The 18,975-nt window shown below is 40.9% G+C and overlaps 1 protein-coding gene across 2 annotated transcripts in view; it reads right to left on the bottom strand.

Moving 5' to 3' along the window:
- Positions 1–18,975, bottom strand: part of TTLL11 (tubulin tyrosine ligase like 11) — a 111,114-nt gene that overhangs the window by 73,114 nt on the left and 19,025 nt on the right. For both annotated transcript variants that reach the window (XM_065418926.1, XM_065418927.1), the window contains exons 2-6: positions 17,203–17,299; positions 14,950–15,083; positions 3,232–3,807; positions 1,103–1,198; positions 460–578 (exon numbers count right to left, since the gene is read on the bottom strand). In XM_065418926.1, coding sequence (XP_065274998.1) covers positions 460–578; positions 1,103–1,198; positions 3,232–3,807; positions 14,950–15,083; positions 17,203–17,299 — 1,022 coding nt within the window. The remainder of the gene's footprint in view (positions 1–459; positions 579–1,102; positions 1,199–3,231; positions 3,808–14,949; positions 15,084–17,202; positions 17,300–18,975) is intronic.

The raw sequence follows: 18,975 nt of genomic DNA, 5'->3' as shown, positions 1-18,975 counted from the left end.
GACTATTTGTGCTTTAGAAGGATTATGTTTATTGCCACAGAACAAGGAAACAATGTTTACATGCAATTTCTACCTATTTCAGCTCAGATGGGGGCAAGTCATTCCTCAGCAGAGCACTGTGTGACTTTCAAAACAAATGAATATACAAATCTGCATTTCCAGACTTTGTGAGTCAAAAATGATGCTTGAGAACCAAAACTTATAAGACAGTAAGCATGGATTACCAGTTCATTGGCACTAATGTTGGATCCAGTTATTAGAATAAAAGTGCTCAAAAACTACTAGGATGAGTATGCAATAAGGGGTTATGCACTGGTAGTTAGAGCTGATCTCACTAGATCACATTGTAGTTCTTTAGATTCTGAAAGCAAGGTTTTAAAACCCAAAAGCTTTTGAGGATTACTTTTAGGATTATTGGTGGGCACTACTGACAAACAGAAGTTAAGTCAATAAACTTACTGATCATCTTTTTTCTTCTTTTTGTACGGGTCCATTAGACGAAGGGTATCTCTGATGACAGCTACTTTTATTTCTTCATCAACGGGGCTTGGGACATTTTCAAACACTCCTGGAGAAAGCTTTAATTTGTAAAGGATACAATTGTTCAGTGTAGAACTGCTGCTTATTTATTACGTAGCTGCTCAAGTCTTATTCCTATCCCTTAGGTCATAAATATACAATGACAGAGCATAGAACACTACAGTAAAGAATAAAAATGATCTGTTAACATATACAAAATGATACTAGGGAAATTTTAGTCAAGTCACCTAAATACATTGAAAAAAAGATCTTTGCCATCAATGTTACCAGTTATATACACAAACATGAAAAATGGTTAATATTCACCCAAATATAATTAACTCAACTGCCAGGATGTTGAATAAGAGCATTTCTGACAAAGATGATGGAGAGCTTTCACAATTCCAATAAGTCATGTTTCAAGAGCATCAGATTAGCAATGATTGCAAAGCCAAATATTACAAAAAGCCTTACAGGTTTCATATTAGCCGACAGCTTCCATCTTTCAAAAACGCAAAAAGACCAAAAAAACCAACCCCTAAACAATTACATTCTAATATCATGTCAGGCTGGAAGGTCTTACCTCTTGCTCATGTTCTATTCTCATGCTGGGGTTTGCATTTACTTCAAGTAACACAGGCTTCAAATTTTTCATTAGGAGAATGTCAAATCCTAAAATCTGTGCATAACGCAACACAACATTACTTTCACTCGCTGCGATTTCTTTTAGAGAATTGCACATATCATTACATAGACAAGTTATCCATCTAACTAAAGGAACTTCTCTCCCAATCTACCCATGGAACTGGAGAGCTCAACAGGATTATCTAAATTCTTCGTTTTCCCCCCATCGTTGGGGAAGCACTTCCCCAGAGTAGGGACATGCAAAATTCCATTCCCACAAAACATTTTAATAATCATCTTTTAAACCTCTTCCTTCATGAACAGACTGTTATGCCATCATGTTGTAATAAGAAGGGGAATGGTTAAGGCATTTGAGTGGGATTCGGGAGATCTGAGTTAAGTTCTTAGTTCTGCCACAGTCATCCTGCATGGCTTTAGGCAAATCACTTAAGTTCTTCATGTCTCACTTCCCCACCTATACAACAAAGCAAATATTTCCTGTCTCCTGCACTTTATCTGCCTGGTCTGTTTAGACTGTAAACTCTTTGGGACAGGGACTGTCTCTTCCTATGTGTTTGTATGGCATTTAGTGCAATGGGGCCTTAAGTTCTACCAGGATTTCCTTGGTGTGGTCATCTTTCCTTGCTGAGCCCTCTGAGTCTTCTCTGTAGCATACCAAACACAGTGGCTGCTCAGCCTTTGCGAAAGTCCTGCTGAAGACACTACATGCTTGCCTTCAGCCAGTTAATGCAATTGTGAGATTTTTGCAGATCTTGTTTAAAGAAAAGTGACCATCCTTTCCTCCAATTCATTCCAGTATCTTAGCTCTACACTCAACCTGCCATTCCTCGCAAAAAAACGAAGTCTGATTTCACAAAACCTCTTTTACTAGGACAGTTTTTTTCTCAGCCGATCTGGTGGTTTGTACAGTGCACTGCAGCATGGGCTTCTCCCTTCCTGAGGCTTCTAGCACACTCTAGAGGCCATTAGGGTAGGCGAAAACCCACCACTCTCCTGCAGTGGAAACCAATTTACTGTGGACTCATCTAGTTGTTGTGTGTGGCCAGAATACAGATTTGCCACTACTTACAGGCTCTTTGTTGTGGGGAGAGAAATAAAAAACGTCTGAAGTGTAGTTATCAGTAGAGCATTTTATTGTGGATTTAGACACTAATTGGTAAATTGCTGCTTCAGTGGTCATCTACACTTTAATGATAGAGTTTGTTAATATAATCATAGCCTGTCACGGTTTTCTGGTGAGACCTGCCTGAATTACAGTTCTGCAAAGGTCATTCGTGATGCTGGACATTTCATGACTCATCTTTCTTCCTGTCCTCTCTTACAAAAAACCCCCAGAAAAAATACCACACGGATGGAGGAAATTTTTCCTGGTTTAGTGAGTTGGTTCATAGTACACATAAACCATTTAAACTGACTGGGCCAGTTAGAAACCACAATGTGACAGACCACCTAACTTATCAAAGTGGCAATAATCTGAACTGGTCTTTTATGTGGAGAATACAGATGGCCATCCAGATGCCAACATTTGGAAGGTAGAAGTAAAAGGGAATGAGAGGGACGGTAGGGGATTTGGAAATGTGCTAAGTGCTCAGCATTTCCCTTATGTACTGCCAGTGGCGACCTTCATCACGCTATTTATACTACACTCATCACTATCTGAGCATCTATGATTATTATGATTTGGAGTTTTCAACATTGCCATCTGGAAGCTTCAAAGGGGAGTGTTTGAATGTGATTGAAAACCCACAGAAACTATGAGGATGTGTTTAAGGGTGGTGGTAAGGTGGCTTCAGTGACACTGATGAGGGTCTGCAAGCCAAAAAATGTGGTGAAGAGAATATAAATTGTGAACTTGCACAGGACATTGCCCAGTTTTCAACTACGATCCCCACTAGTGATCAACAAAAAGAATAAAAGAGAAAACTTTTTGGGAAATGAATTAAACATACAAGCTTAATCTATGCATAAAAAAATAACTTCACTCCAATATTGTTACAGGAAGGGCTCTAGCAATGATGAGGTTATATTTCAGGGAGTGCACCCCTTACATAAAAATTCCTGACCTACCTGGAAGCAAGTTGGCCCAGGCTTTCCAGCTGGTATATCAGATTGGTAATAAACTTTCAGCTCTGGAGTCAGTGCAATAACAGTCTTAATCACCAATGAAATTATATCCGACCACAGTTTCTTGATGTCAACCCCTTTGGAAGACAGTCTGTAGAGAACGCTTGAAAAAGTCCTTTTGCTGCCGGTGTTTACATTGTCAGAATGGATGAAGTTCCCGCTGTGAATATTCAGTGAATAGTTGGTTAAGTGCATAAATACCTGGTGCAAGTTTTTCAGGGTGGGTTCTTGATACGGCTCTGTACAAAATCTAGAGAGTCCATCTTTGGCTATATAAATCTCTAATGGTTCTAAAGATTTCAGTAAGACATATAGACGAATATCAAATTTCAGTTTGTCAATCAGCAGCGGTTTGCTGATATATTCCTGGACTACAGCTGGCCGGCTCTGTAGATTTCCTGCCAGTCTAATGTCGCTTGGGTCTTTAATGAGGTAGATTCCATCCCCTTGACACCCACCATCAGGTTTCACAATGAAAGTGGGCTTCCAGAGTGGATCGCTCTCTTTCATCATGCGAACCTAGAAGGAAAGAAGGATCATTAGATCAAAGAAGGACATGAATACAGGGAAAACACCTTGCTTATTTCTGAAGGAAAAGCTTTAATGCTAGGACAACATGTGAAAGGAAATTCCATGTACAAGTAAAATACACAGCATTGCAGAAGTAAACATCATGCAAGTAAGAGTGGAAAATACACAGTGATGTTGACAAGAACACAAAAATCAGAGCAAAAAATGTGGGAGAGGAGTTACCAATGTAGAGGAATTGCAGTTTATATAGCATCCCATCATGTAAATGGTCCCAGGAACCTCCTTTTAATGCAGTGTGACAATACACAGCCTGAAACATTTCTTGTTCTTGAAGGCCTCAACCAGTGGGAATGCAGAATGACTCACTAATGTAAACCGAGTTGTGAGACTAAGGCTTTTGAACACTTTCTTAAAGAAAATCATGAAACTTGGGGAAAAAAGCAGCCTTATTTTTTCCAAGTTTAAATTTAGGCAAACAACATTGAGGAGAGGGAAGATAGAGCAGTAACTTGACATGACCCTGTTATTCATTTGTGGTTAATGCTCTCTAAAATGGTTTGAAATAATATCCTAAACCTTGGTGTCCCTGTCCTGAAGACATGGCATCTACCACTATCCAGCTATGACAAAATAGCTGCATCTTCCCAACCAGTAAGTCTTCCAATCTGAAATTCACATTTCACTATGTCCTTGTCACAATGGTATGGAATAAACGAAGGGCTTGTCTATATGGGGAAAGAGCCTGAAGTAGCTGGTGCACACTAGCTTCCCCGCACTAACTCCCGATGTGAACACTCTTACTCTGCATCAAGACTGCCTTTGTGCAGCTGAGCTTAAACGGCACAAAGGGAATAGCTAATGCACTTGAAATTCACATCCTAGCTTACTCCTCATGTAGACAAGCCCTTAGAAGATGCTCTTTTCACCAGTTAACCAAATCCAGACCTTAACTTCAACATGAATAGCACAAATGTTTGTGGTGCCTTTTACTTAATAAAGCTTTTGCAAACCAAGGTTTTATTCAAGAGACATGCACTTGAAGTTTCTGCCAAGTGCTTGCATCCTCCCAGTAAGGCTCTGTCTACACTTATGGAGGTGTGTAGAGTACAGCCACTATACATGTAGCTACAACCACAGTGACCGGCTCCAGCTGCCGGAGCCTTTCACTGTGGTGAGGAAAGACTCCAGCAGGCAGAAGGCAGTGGGGAAAGGAGCTCCTGGAGCCTTTCCCCACTTCCAGAGCCTTTCATTGCAGTGGGGAAAGGCTCTGGCAGCAGGACACTACAATGCTACAAACAGCTGTGTAGATGTGGGAGCACAGCTTGGGCATGCAGAGAACTGTGTACTATACCCTGGGGTTCCGGGCATGTAGGAACTCTACTCTAATTGCCTAAGCTGTGCCTTACTGTCTGCTGCTGTTTATCCCCACACTACCTTTGTGAGCAGGTAAAAAGAGAATTAACAATGAAAGAACATTCAGTGCCATAAGAAAAGGCTAACTCCAATATTTTCCCTTGTAAGCATTACAACGAAGTCCATTCATTTCCACCAGTCTAAGATGATTTCTTAAAGCAACATTTCCAGGCTGACTGGGGGGGACAAACAGATCTCTGAATTTTTCTCCAATTTCAACTTTCACTCAAAGTATCTAGCGATCATGGTTGCAAAGAAACACTTGTTTCATGTTTTGAAGGTTAACAGATACAGAAACAGCGACCTGATTTTGCAGAGAGCATGAAACCAAAGATCTGAGGTGTAAATTGCCCCATTCATTTCCAGAGGCACTAACTCATATGTTAGTTTGGGTCTTTAATAACATGGCAGGGTTGTAGACATGTGCAATTGGTTTTGTTTTCCTGAAAAGGGGTTCAGCTTCCTCAAGTGTGGGAAATTCAGCTTTAAGAGGTAAATATTGAAAATTAGACTCCGTTTTATACTGAAATGTATATAGAGCAAGAAACAGGGCCAGTTCAGACTGGCTGGCAGGGATGTAAACTGCAGGGAGCCCTAGCTCAGGAGGGACCCACCACACAAGACACAGATCATGGTGTTAGTGTGAGGTTTATTGTGGATGCTCCAGGGTCATGCAGAGTGGAGTATACACATCTACAGCAGGAGGCCTCTCTCTATATGTCTCTCTTCTTCATGAATTACAGGAACCCTACCCCAGCAACCCAAATATACATCAGGTCAGGTCCTATTTCTGTATCCTCCCTTCCTCCCCCAGTCCAGCAGGACTAAATCTCTTCAGTTGAATGACACGCAGTTTATGGCAAATCCATGGGATTATTGCACAAACTCTTGAGCCTTGAAATCAGCACCCCTCCAGACATACACACCTCGTTAGATGTGTGGCAAGCAAAACTTTGCTGGAACCAGATCTGTTAAGAAATGAGAAGTGTTCATTTTCCATCAATGTGTGGTTTTCACCAAAGAGATAAGTTGTGTTAGAGAAACTAGGGCATGCTAACAACACAATGTATCACAACAAAAATATTTGCCCCCATTGAATAGCATATTCTATACATGCCTCTAGTGGCCACTGCTCTTCAGTTTGTAACTGAATATTTCCTGTAAATTACACCATTGGTATATTCAGGCCTGGAGCTCAACTACTAATTTTCTGATCAAAAGGAGCAAAAAATTCTGTCCACCATGATCACAGCAACTTCTAGAAGTGGTTTCGCGTCACATTAGGGAAATCTGTTCCTAGTGGATTACAATTTGTCTAGACACACAAGATGAAATAAGAAAGTGAGGAAAGTTAGTCCAGAGAGTTTGATGGTATTTAATATTGTAGCTAAACCTTTGGCTGGATCTGAAATGCATGACATGCCTACCCTTGTATCCTTTCCAACTTAGCACACTTCTGAGATTTTCAATTTGCCTGTGTTAGTTCCCCTCTATTATATTAGTTTTGCATGAAGTGTATTGCCCCCTAGTGGACGACTGAGTAAACAACAATTAGTTATTTGAAACAAAAACATTAAACAAAGATTTAAATGTGAAAAATCTGTTTAGGGAAACTACCACACTAAATAAGTGTTAGTTGTTTTACAGATAACTTTATGTGCCTAGATAAATCCTTTTAAATTTGCATTTTCATACTGTGGATTTCTCAAGAATTGAGTCAAGTGTTTTTTATTGTTACTGGGTGATAATGTATATTCCAGCAAGTTTTATTTGCAGAAATGCATATTGGCTATTGACTTGATAACCAGTGTGGGCTGGACTGGGGTGGGTGGAGGGAGATGCCCTTCTAGAAGAGAAATTACTGGGTAAGAAATACTCCATTCTACCCTATATCATCCCCTAATGTGCATACAAATGGAAAGCAGCTAGTCTCAGAAGTAGAGAGGGAAGGGTAGGAAAATAGGACTAAGATGTCCCTTATAAAGCACATACATTTAGTTCATTTTGGTACCACTGCTCACAGCACCTTCCTACAAAAGATGTCTCTGTTGATGAAAGAAAATTGACTTTGTAGTGCTTACTAAGGCCATGTCTACATGAGGACACTCAGGAAAATTAAGCTGAATCAGGGTGTAACGTGAGAATGCACATAAAGTGCATTAACTGTCCTGCCACTCCCACTCCCCATGTGGATGCTCTCATCCAAGGAGGATTAAGTTACAGCAAATGAAGGCCACTTTGCTCCTGAATGAGACCATCCACATGGGGTGAACATGCTTTAATTTATGCACATTGACTTCCAGAGGGACCCTATGTAGACATGGCATAAGAGCATTGCTGGTAGACAGGAGGCCTCTTTGCAGATTCCTCCCAGTGTAGCAATGTCCTTTCTGCTTACAGTACAGAGTAGGCACGTAACATGAGTCTTGATTACTTCTGACACTTGTTTGACTGATACCTAGGCCTCCATGATGCGTAATGCAAGCCATCATGCCAGGGAAATGTTTAACTCTGTAATACAGTCTGAATCCTAGATCCTTGGGGTGAATATAGGGCATGATTAATACCAAATCCCTATGTAACATTGTCAGCCACCTCCCAAAAGCCCCCTCATAGCTGCGGAGGCGCTACAGCACTCTGCCTCAGTTTCCCTCTCTCGTGAGACTTCTCAATAACTCACCCAGTCCACAGCATTCTAAAACATTCCCCTTCTGGAGCGGGATCAATGTAATTACCTCAGACACACATTAATACTTCATGCCAGCTTCATTCAGCTGGCCACTGGTTCCACAGGTCCAATAGTTCTCTCTCTTTGATACAGGAGCCCCCAGTCCTGCTTCCCTGCACTGGATTCAGTTGCAACTGTCCCTTTACTCCTTGCAGCACTCACCTACAGCTACTCTTCTTCAGTTAGCTGCAGTTCCCCACGCTTCTGGCATACTGCCACTCCCAGACAGAGTATTAGGGGCTCAGGTGGGAGCCTTGCTCCAGGGACCGCTCCAGGAAGTCTGTTCCTTCCTCCCTTATACTCTTAGCCCTGGCCTCTTCATTTATTATTAACCACCCAAGGGGATGAGCTGATCTTGTCACAGGTGGGCTAAGGCCCCATTTCCCTTTAAAAAGACCAGTCACCCTGTGATACCCCATCTCTGCTACCATTAGCTATGGAGTATTGGTGGTCTTGTCAGAGCCCAAAACCCCCTACCAAACTCCAGAGGTGACCGATAAAGCTCAAAAGCATGAATGAAGCAGGTAGAAAGAGCAGGTCAGTTATGCAGCAGAAAGCTTCCATTTACACACGAGTGTAGAACAGCAGTAATGACAGTTAATGGGAGTTACAAAGTTCAGATCTGGACCCAAATGCCCCCAAAGTTTGAAGTCATATAGATTTGGAGTTTTTGCCTGGTCCTCTGTAATTTCCACACATCAGTATCAGCAGGCTTTTAACTTTGGTTGCACTAACAATACTGGCGGTAATAACAGAAGACGGTAAACACAGACTGCTATGGTAACTAATAACTTCTTGGACCAGCATCAATAAATGTCTTTTTACATGCCAGCATGAGGTCCATCCAGAAGCAAAAAAACATCCTGGCCAGTTTTTCTTTCCTAAAGAACCAGTGATCTCATCCGTAAGAAAATCAGATGACCCCTCTTAGAAGAGATTGTGGTATGCTGGCAGGACCTAATAGAATTATTTTTAATAGGGTTAGTTGGCCTTTGAACACCACGTTAGTTGATACATTCATTTAGTAAGTAGTGTTTGGAGGCTAACAACATTCCCAATTGGATGCAATGAATCAGAATTTAACAGAATACTTATAACTAATCGCTGGGCTTAAGATCTGCCCATTCATAAACTGCACCTCTTCTGTCAATTCTTTCAAAGACAATATAATTAAGTTATTTTTCCCTTAGAACAATCATGACATCGTAAATTGCCTACTACGTTATTACATTCTGAAGAAAAAATAAAACTTCATAAACTTCAACTTTTTATTTAAGAGGACAAACCAGAAAAGTTGTAACTAGGTCACTGGGAGGACCTGACAATATCAGCTGGATATATAGATCCCTCATGGTGCATCAATAATTCCTACTATCTAAGTTTTATTTTCGCCATACAGAGCAATAAAATCAAACGAGAGAGACTGCCAGGTCTCAAGAAGGACAACGAAAATTGTGATAGAGGCGCAGGAAAGCTTCAGAGCAATCTAAAATTAAAAGCATTCAAAAATATAGCATGCTTTACAATATGTTACAAGGAAAGGAAAGAGCACAGACATATTTTTAAGTTAGTGAAGTTGACATGCTTCAGAATTCATGAGCATGCCGAGGATAAATCAAACTCTTTCGCGTGTACATAAGCCGTTCAAATCCCGCCAATGTCAATGATGCCCAATGGCTGCTACTATCACGATTGTTTGGGATTGTAAATGCACTTAACGGTTGGGTCCTTACTGTACATCTCAAGAATGGTATAAAACTCCCAGGAGTTGGCTCGAATCGGCAACCTTGTTGACAGTCTCAGCAGAAAGGCCAAGGATTGAGTGAGACTGAACTACTCTCTCACCCTTTAAAAGGTGGTTCCTGCAGTTTAGGGTTGAGGTTCAGTGCAGGGCCAACGTGAGAAACTTGCGCTGCTTCTGTCAGTGCCACATATGATCTGCTGATAGTGCTACAGTCCACAGGGCTGGATTTCCAGCCACTCTCAGGAGCCTTACATTCACAAATATTTTAAATTTAAAAAGCGTTAAAGCACGTTCCGTGTTTTCCAGTTCAACAACAACAACCACCACCCTACAAAATCCAAGTTCCCATGGAAAGAGAATGATAGGTAGGAGACCATGAAATTCAGAACAACGCAGGCAAGGGAGCCCCAAACAACCAGGGGCAGCCAAGGTAAATGCAGGATGTATTGCAGCGGGCCACATTGTCTACTACACAGGAGATCCAGTGGTTCACGTCTTCAAGAGACTTTTTAAAAACCATCTTCTCTCTCCAAAGCAGGTGGAAGCTACGCTAGTTTCTTGAATACCAGGAATAGTGTTGGTACACTCTGTTCTTTTCTTGAATTCATACAACACCAAATAAAAACAAACAAAAAAAGAAAATGAAAGAGGCAGAATTAAATTGCCATACTAAACTAATCTAGCACTACGCAGGAAGTGGCTGGTGCTGTTGTTTTACATGTGTTCACAGCAGTAGTCTGCCTTCTCTCTGACACTGCTCTGAGATTATTTTTCTTTGTTAGTTGGTATCCAGAGGCACCAGCAAAGTCGATCCATTTCCACAACCCGTCCTGGTACTGCAGGGGGAAAGAAAAATTGTGACATAGCGGAAGGCTGGCTACCACTAGGAAAGTAATGGAATTTCAGGAGTGACTGTCCATTTCTAGTGGCTTCATTAGCTAATCCATCCACACTACTTAGTTCTCTTATACCACCCCTCAGATTTTCAGGGGATAGTGCAGAAGTTTTTTCATAAGACTCATTTACTTTATTGGGAACCACACCACTCTTCCTTCTCACTATTGTGTGAATTCAAATCTAATTATTTAAACTAGGGATTTTCTCAGGGTCAATTAATCTTAATGGAATGAAAGGTCCTTTATCAGAATAGATGGTCACTTCAAGGGCTAGGGAGGCAATAGACATCAGATATTTTCCCATGTTTTCTACATACGGCGAAATCCAATGAGATCAATGGGACTAGTTGGGATGGGAGAATAAGGAAAGCAGAATTTGGCCTCTAATGGTTTTATCCACAAGGGAATAACTGTCTTCTCAATTATGTTTAACTACAGAATAGAGCTTTCCATAAGAATATTCCAGTTTTTTATTCACTTTTAGAAAGTTAATGTCACAAAAGGGGTATTTGGTCAGGCTTATACATTAAACTCCCTGCTATAATTTTACACACACAGACACACACCCATACACACTTTTGTTCCATTAGAAGGACAGAGGCAATCTGTCTGTCTCCCATTCCCCATTTCTGCTGCTCCTGCCTCAGGCTTTTTCTGCTCTGCTGAATGGGCTCTCTATTGAAGAGGAAAGTGCTTTTTGGGAACCACTATTTTGAGGATACACTGGCAACCTGCTTGTTCCATATTGTATTTTAAACAGTCATTTCAACTGCTATTCAAGTTCAGAACAAAACACCTGTTTCCTTCAGACAGAGGAAAATATTTTGTATCAGCACTAATAAACCAGGTGCTCCAAACCTGCTATCTTCAAAGGGCTCAAGCAAGGAGCTTCCATCCTGTATGCTCCAACATCAAACATGACAGTAACTCATTTCTCTGACCAAAGAAAAAATGAGCAGTGTCTCAGACTAAAGTCTGTCTAGACAAAACACCAATGAATCACACTTCAATCCATGCTGGCTGAAGAGAGATGCAGCACACTCAGCCTCATTAAAAAAATGGCAGCGTTGGTTTATTTGTTACATTTAAGACAAAGCTGTTTACTGAAAATATCAGGGAGAGAATGCAAAATGCAAGAATGAGAAAGGAATCCCACACACACAGTCAGGGTAGCCCATCAAAGGAAATTCAGAACCCAAGACCAAAATTATTCGTTACAGCAAAGTTGCTAATTCAAAGCCCCTATTTGTGTTATTAATGAAGATCAACCTTCCTTTACTGAACTCCTTCCACAATCCATCCATTTCCACCAGAAAGGGCATCATTTTTCAACTTTTGCAGACATTTGGGTAAATCCATTGAAACTGACAGATGTCTGGATTTTATCTATATACTTTTCTTAGTCATTTGTATTTCAAGACCAGTAATAAAGCAGGAAGGCATTTCCCTACATTTCCAGGTGAGGTGAAAACCCTGTTTCTGTCCTGGAAACTATTCACTGCTCTCCTTAAGCCTTCCAGTCCATCTTACATACACCAATCATCAAGAACGAGATGTAAAGAGAGGAGGAGGATCTGGGAATGGATCAATCTACCTTCTAGGAGATTGACTGGCCTCAAGGAAATAGAATTCTTGGTCTTGAGGGCAACTCTTGAAAGTCTTCTTTATAACCAGCGGAAGCCTCCAAATACTTTATTTGAACAGTCATGGTTTGTACAGACTGGAAAAATAAGTCATGTTGGAAAATGAGTTAACTAACAATTTTAAACACAACTTTGCACTTAAGGCATGTTGTATTTTGAAAAATGTTAGCTGGTCATGGTCAACACTGGGAAGAGGGAAGGGGCCTAAGACTGACCATGACCATATAATACATTTTCAGCATGACTGACCTCATCCACATCTTGTGCAAAGTTGTGTTTTTGACTAACACAACTTTAATAGCTTCAGACATGCCTTATTTCCCCCATTTAGACAAACCCAAGGGGAGTGAAGAGTACAGCAAAGGAATAAACCTTGGATGATGACATCCAATTTGGACTTCAAGCAAAGTTCATACATTTTTACAGAAGAGCTGAGGAGATCTAGAACACAAAATAGGTCTTTTTGGCAGGCAATAAGCCACCACAATGATATTTGCATACTAGCTTCCAATTCTGTTTGACACTTAGATTCTTAACAAGGAAACACCAAGATAAGTCTAAGAATTCTTCATTTTATTTAACAGGACAAACTGCTAAGAGTGAATACCCTTGAGATATTTCCAGATCTGCTAAGTAAGCTGGATTTCAAATCGTCTTCCATCACTATGTCTGGTGTGATGAAAAAATGCACCAAATGGTCAAGAAGGCAGTTCTCTTGCCAATTATTATTTTTTAAATCAGGGAAGATGTTACTGAAGTGGTTGCAGTATTCTCTGACTGGGAGTAGAGTTGGGGGAGGACAGAAATGGGAAAAAATGGACACCACTTGGGTGGTCCAGTTATTTATACACATGCACAATATGACCATAGAGTCTTGTCCATAGAATCTGTGGAATGTTAATATATATAACAGGCAATTTTATTTTGGCAAGTTGTGGGGGCTCAGCAGAAAGAAGCAGGGAGATCTGAGAGCTCAGGGAATTGTTAATGATATAGCAACTTTAGGTTGCCTGTTCAAATACAGACAAATCTTATAGCGGTTTGGTGTCTGAGTCTAGTTCCAAGAGAAAATATCTCACATCACAAGGCCACAAACATGGATAACACCAAATATCCTCTCACACTTGGAGGTCATCTTGCTGCATCAGTGGGAGAACAATGTGGGGAAAGTTGTGCAGACGTTGCCCATTCTGTATAGTACCAGTCTGGATAAACAGAAGACTTCAATCTCCAGGGGTTGCCAATTCAACAACTCCTCACCAGCACTAAATTCCCACGACAATTAAAACAATGGAAAAAGCGAAGTTTGGAGAGTTCCTGTTGGGAATGGCCTCACCAATCTACAAGTGACATGTTCTCCACGCTCATCCCAATCATTTATGGTTTATGATACAGAGTTCTATTCATTTTTTACATTGCAAACATTTTGTTAAGTAGAACATAAACTCTTACAGCATAAACTATATTGTTTGATAACAAAAATGATACTTTTCTCAAACACAGATGGAAGAACACATGCAAGGGAAACGCCAAGCAATGTTTTATTGGACATCTGCTCTTCTTGGAATGGAAACCAAAAATCGTCTTCACATTGATGAGCGCTTACACAGAGAGAAATATTTGTTTATCTGCAGTGCCACCTGCTGACAGCTTAAAGGTATTGTCCTTATAAATTGCTCTATGGTATGCTCTATGGTATTATTTGCAGCACTGCCCAAATAATCAGTGCATAATAACTAGGAGTTAGCACGACTCTCACAGGAATCAGTTACAACCCAGTGTATTACTTGGAAAGTTTACTCCCAAATTGTCTTCACTCAAATGCTTGCAATACCTAATCTGATTGCAATTTACACCTCCTTTTACAAATCTGTTTTACATCGACAGCTGAGGATACTATAGGATTCTTGCTCATTTTTACTGTCATTAGTACAGTGTCAGAAAGATGACCCAGCACACTGGAAGAGTACACATTAGAAGATTATCATGAATTTAACTTGACTGCTGATAAAAGTATCATAAAAAAAAGTGACAGAGTGTAGAGGTCTAATAAAATTTATACCTTCTTCTGCTCACTTTTCCAAGCAGAGGATACTGTAGAATGCAAGAATGCACTGGGTGAGTCAGACAGGGTTAACATAAAAACATACAATATTTTTAAATACTAGCAGCAACAGAACAATACATTTTGAACATTTAAACAACTCATTCAAACACCAGTTAAACACAGAGGAATATGCGAGTACATATAAACACCGAACACATTAGGAGAGACAGCTTGGAAGGATTCATATAAAACACACAGGATATACTAAAAAGACTTCAGTGAAAATGACGTTGGTGAGATGTCACATTCCACAGAGTCCAGTCTCAGAACATCCTGCTACTCACTCTTTCTAAGCTCAGTAAAATATGCTGGGGAAAGGAGTTTAAATTTCTGCTGTGTTTAACATTCAAATACCCTTTTTGGTGGTGAGGAGGTGGCACAGTTGTTTTGATATTAATTCTAGAGCATAACAAGTAAGAGCAGCTCAATTAAACTATGTCTGATCTGAGGCAAACTGAAAAGAATGTATAGATTCCATGGAATACAAATGTAGTTTTAAATAGTCTAACCAATATGAAAGTAAAGTAAGTGAAGAATGACATGGTCACAAATATCTTACTGGCAGCATTATTCAGAGAATATGGAGAAAATTGATCTACCTCAGCAACAAAGAGGGGAAACTCTTCTGGCAGAATCCATGAATGGGGATAGAAGTTGTACTCTTCAGGAAATAGATCCTGCATTGTTCGCACTGCCCGACTCAGGGTAATTTTACGCACCATTTCTGTCATGCCTGGAGAAAATAAAGAAGTGTTTGGAAGTGTTCAAGATTATTCACTGTGCAGCAAAGTAAAGTAAGCCTGTGTGTTGGTACTTACCATATGTTTGTGCTCTGGCCATTGTTTTCAATATATAACTAAATATTTGAAGCTACTAGTGATACTGAGTGATTTGTAGCTTTTTATTTGGGTATTTATTTATACTGCACTTACCACCGTATCACATGGTTTGGGAAAGCTTTAAGGTAGTTGACCAAATATAACTGGGAATCAAGGAAGAAGAATTTTTGTCCAAAAGTTAACTGACTCTTTGCTCCAGTCTGGAATTTTTACCTTATTTTGCCAGTGTTGCAGAGAAGGAACAGGAGACATCAATTGCTTCAGACAATTAGAATTGTACCTTCCTAATATATTTACCCTTATTTAAACCATTACAGTATGTCAAAGAGAAGAATCTTTCTTTCCATATAAAACAACTGTTAGGTCTAGTCTTTCAGTGGCCCAATTCTGCCAAGAGCCTTCAAATCTCATGGAAGTAAATGGGAGGTGGAAATGTTGAATACCTCACAGGAGGTGCTCAGCAGATCATGGGATCAGGCCCCACTAACATTCCTGGGAGTTAAAAGTGCATTGTGAAGGGACTTCAGGATCTCGCTAACCTGTTTTTGTCAACTCTGCCTCCTTCTTGCTCACCACATGGGAGGCAGGGGACAGCTCGGGTAAATATCATACACATGGCATGAGATTTAAACAACCAGAAAATTATAGAGCTTTACCAATGTAGGTGCATTGTCCGCTTTTGCTCACAAGCGGACAAAAGTCAGTAAGTGGAGCAAAAAGTTCTATATATGGGGTTTCTTACTCACACAGCATACTAACAGCAGCAATATATCTGAAGTGAAGGGCTTAGAGAAGTCAATACCTAATCTCTTAGTTCTTATTCAGCGGGATCTATACTGGAATTGAATGAGAAATAAGGGATCTTTAGAAAGTAGAATAGTCATAATAAGATGAGAGTTGACATGAACTCTTCAATATTAAAAAATCCATTTAAGGAACTGTGCTTTGAGATTTTCCCAGAAACAAGCCAGAGCTCAATACAAAATAGATTTATTTATTTTTTAGTAGAAACAAATCCTCTAAGAAGGAGCATTTTTACTGATGTTACAAGACACACAAGAATTGTTTAAATTATTTTAATTTAATTACAACCTAAAGATCAGGTTTCTCTGAATTAATGTTCTATATATGTACTGCTCCACTCTTCAAACAACCTTAGTGTCCCGTTATACTCTCAATCCATAAAGATCTTGAGTTACCCATTCTGGTATTCATACCATGTCTTAACTAAATCTCTAATTCTTATTGATTCATAAAACATGCCCAATAACAGGAGTCCGAGTGATCCAATTTGAACATCTTTTTTCAATATAGAACTACTCACAAATGAAGAATATGGTATACTGTGAATCAAATCGGCTACTGATGAACACAATAGGAAATTTGCCATTCATTTCAATGGGACTATGATTTGATCTGATAGATTTTTATCTGGGCATCTGGAGTCCACTCCCAATATAAGAAGCTATGAAGCCCGGTTTCATTTCATATTTATCTTCTTTTTAATGAAGGCTTTCAGTAGCATCCAAAAGGTCCTTTCACTTTACTTAACTACTGGTTAATTTTAGCATCCCTTTTACTTTATCAAAACCTCAGGATCCAAATCTACTGTACTGTAAAAGACTTCTACCAATTATCATGATAGTGTCTGAGAATTTAGATATTTGATAATTGCAGAAAGCTATCAATAGGAGAGTGCAAAAGACTGAATACAATCTAGACGAAAGGTCCACGGAAGATCCAAGGTAACAAAAGATGGCACCATTTGTTTAAGACTTTGTTATTGCAACTGTAATCACCACTATGCAAGCGGCAAACACTCTCCTTGATGGTGAAACAGATAATCAGGCATTTACTTGCATCAGGATGAGAACACCAGACTTTTGATCAAAATAAGATGAAACCTTTCATATTTTGCAGACTGTTACAAGTGGTAACTGCCCAGCATATTACCAACAAGGTGCGTGAATATTCAGACAGCATTTCTTTAACTTCAAGCACAAGATTAATTACCTGGAAACTTGTTGACTTGACCTGAGAATATGTCATTATCATGAAATGATACCCCATGCCAATAGATATCACAGGGCAAGCGCCGACCAAATGGAAACTGGAAAAAAGATATAATACAGATTTTGAAAGAGATTGGCTACATCTACAAGTTTCTTATCTTTGTAGAAGTTCAAATAAAAATATAAGCCCTTCAGAGAACAGCATTCTGGACATCAGTAAAGTCCACGCTTCATATCTAATGCCCAACTTCAATGGGAAGAGCTTATTGTAAGATATCAAAGTTGGGGCCTCTGCTAGTGTGTGAAGTAAAAGCTGTTTAAAAAAAATGTATTCAATTTTCTCTCTCTCAATAAATACAAGAGAAAGATGTGGCTTCTTTGCCACTACTCTTTTGTAAATAATTACTGTTCAAATTTAATTTACTAAGTTAACTCTGGACACACATAAATTAATAATAATTTAAATTTGCAGTCTTTAAAGTATTACTTTTTCCAAATGTTGACTGCAGCTTTTCAACCAAACTGAATCATATGCTTGAGCTCAGGCTCAAACTTAAAACTGAGCGCTCAGAACAGGATATTTAAATTTAAATACAGTAGCTTTACATTGTTTTAAAACTCCTAATTGGAAACAAGGGGAAAAAAATCAAACAATACCAGCAGGGCTGGCCTTAGGGGTGGGCCACCAGGGCAACCTCACAGGGGCATCATGGTCAAGGGGGCATGCTGCCAGTGTAGAGTCAGAAACTGGGCGGGCAGAGGTGTGTGTGTACAGATTTCTCCCTGCTTCCTCCCAGCATAGAAGCATGGGGTTGGGGAGCGGTGATGCACAGATACTGCTTGTCTCCTGTAACATTCCTCCACGCCCCCTAGGGGGCTGTGAAGGGAGAGCAAGGAGTGTCACTTTTCCAACCTGGGCTGTGAGGCGAGCATCAGAAACTGCTGCTCTCCTGCCCTGCTAGGGTGACCAGATGTCCCGATTTTATAGGGACAGTCCAGATTTTTGGGTCTTTTTCTTATATAGGCTCCTATTACCCCCCCACCCCGTCCCGATTTTTCACATTTGCTGTCTAGTCACCCTATGCCCTGCCCTTACGCAGGGAGCCCTGACATCCCTCCTCGCTCCCCCCCACAGCCCTCTAGGGTGCATGGAGGAGCAATGCTCAAGGGGGGCAGCGAGCAGCAATGCCAGCTGCTCTATGCATCCAGGTTAGTTTCCCCACATGGGCTCAGGAGGGGGGTGCAGGAATTAAGGGCGCAGGAGCAAAGTGCAGGGGTTGGGGCACAGGAGGGAGGTGCAGGGGTTAGGGGTGAAGGGGGCACAGTGCAGAAATTAGGGGTGCAGGGGTTAGGGGCACAGGAGGGGGTGCAGGCAGGGCCGGCTCTAGGCACCAGCAAAACAAGCTGGTGCTTGGGGCGGCACATTTTTAGGGGCGGCATGGCCGGCGCCAGAATGCCACCCCTAAAAATGTGCCCCGGCCGCCCTAGCTCACCTCCGCTGCTGCCGCCGCTCATGCACCACGGTGCGCGAAACAGCTGATTCGCGCGCCGCTGCTCGCCCTCCCTCCTAGGCTCTCAAACTTGGGAGGGAGGGGGAGATCCCGAGCGGCTGCGGCGCGTGAAACAGCTGATTCGCGCGCCGCTGCTCCCCCTCCCTCCCAGGCTTGAGAGCCTGGGGGGAGGAGGCAGGGCTGGGGATTTGGGGAAGGGGCGGAGTTGAGGTGGGGCCAGGGGGTGGGGTAAGAAAAAAATGGGGCGGGGGGGCGGCCAAAAT

This window comes from Emys orbicularis, chromosome 18 (assembly GCF_028017835.1).
Source record: "Emys orbicularis isolate rEmyOrb1 chromosome 18, rEmyOrb1.hap1, whole genome shotgun sequence".
Lineage (NCBI taxonomy): Eukaryota > Metazoa > Chordata > Testudines > Emydidae > Emys > Emys orbicularis.
The sequence above is the reverse complement of the archived record's forward strand: the minus strand, read 5'-3'. Positions and strand labels throughout refer to the sequence as shown.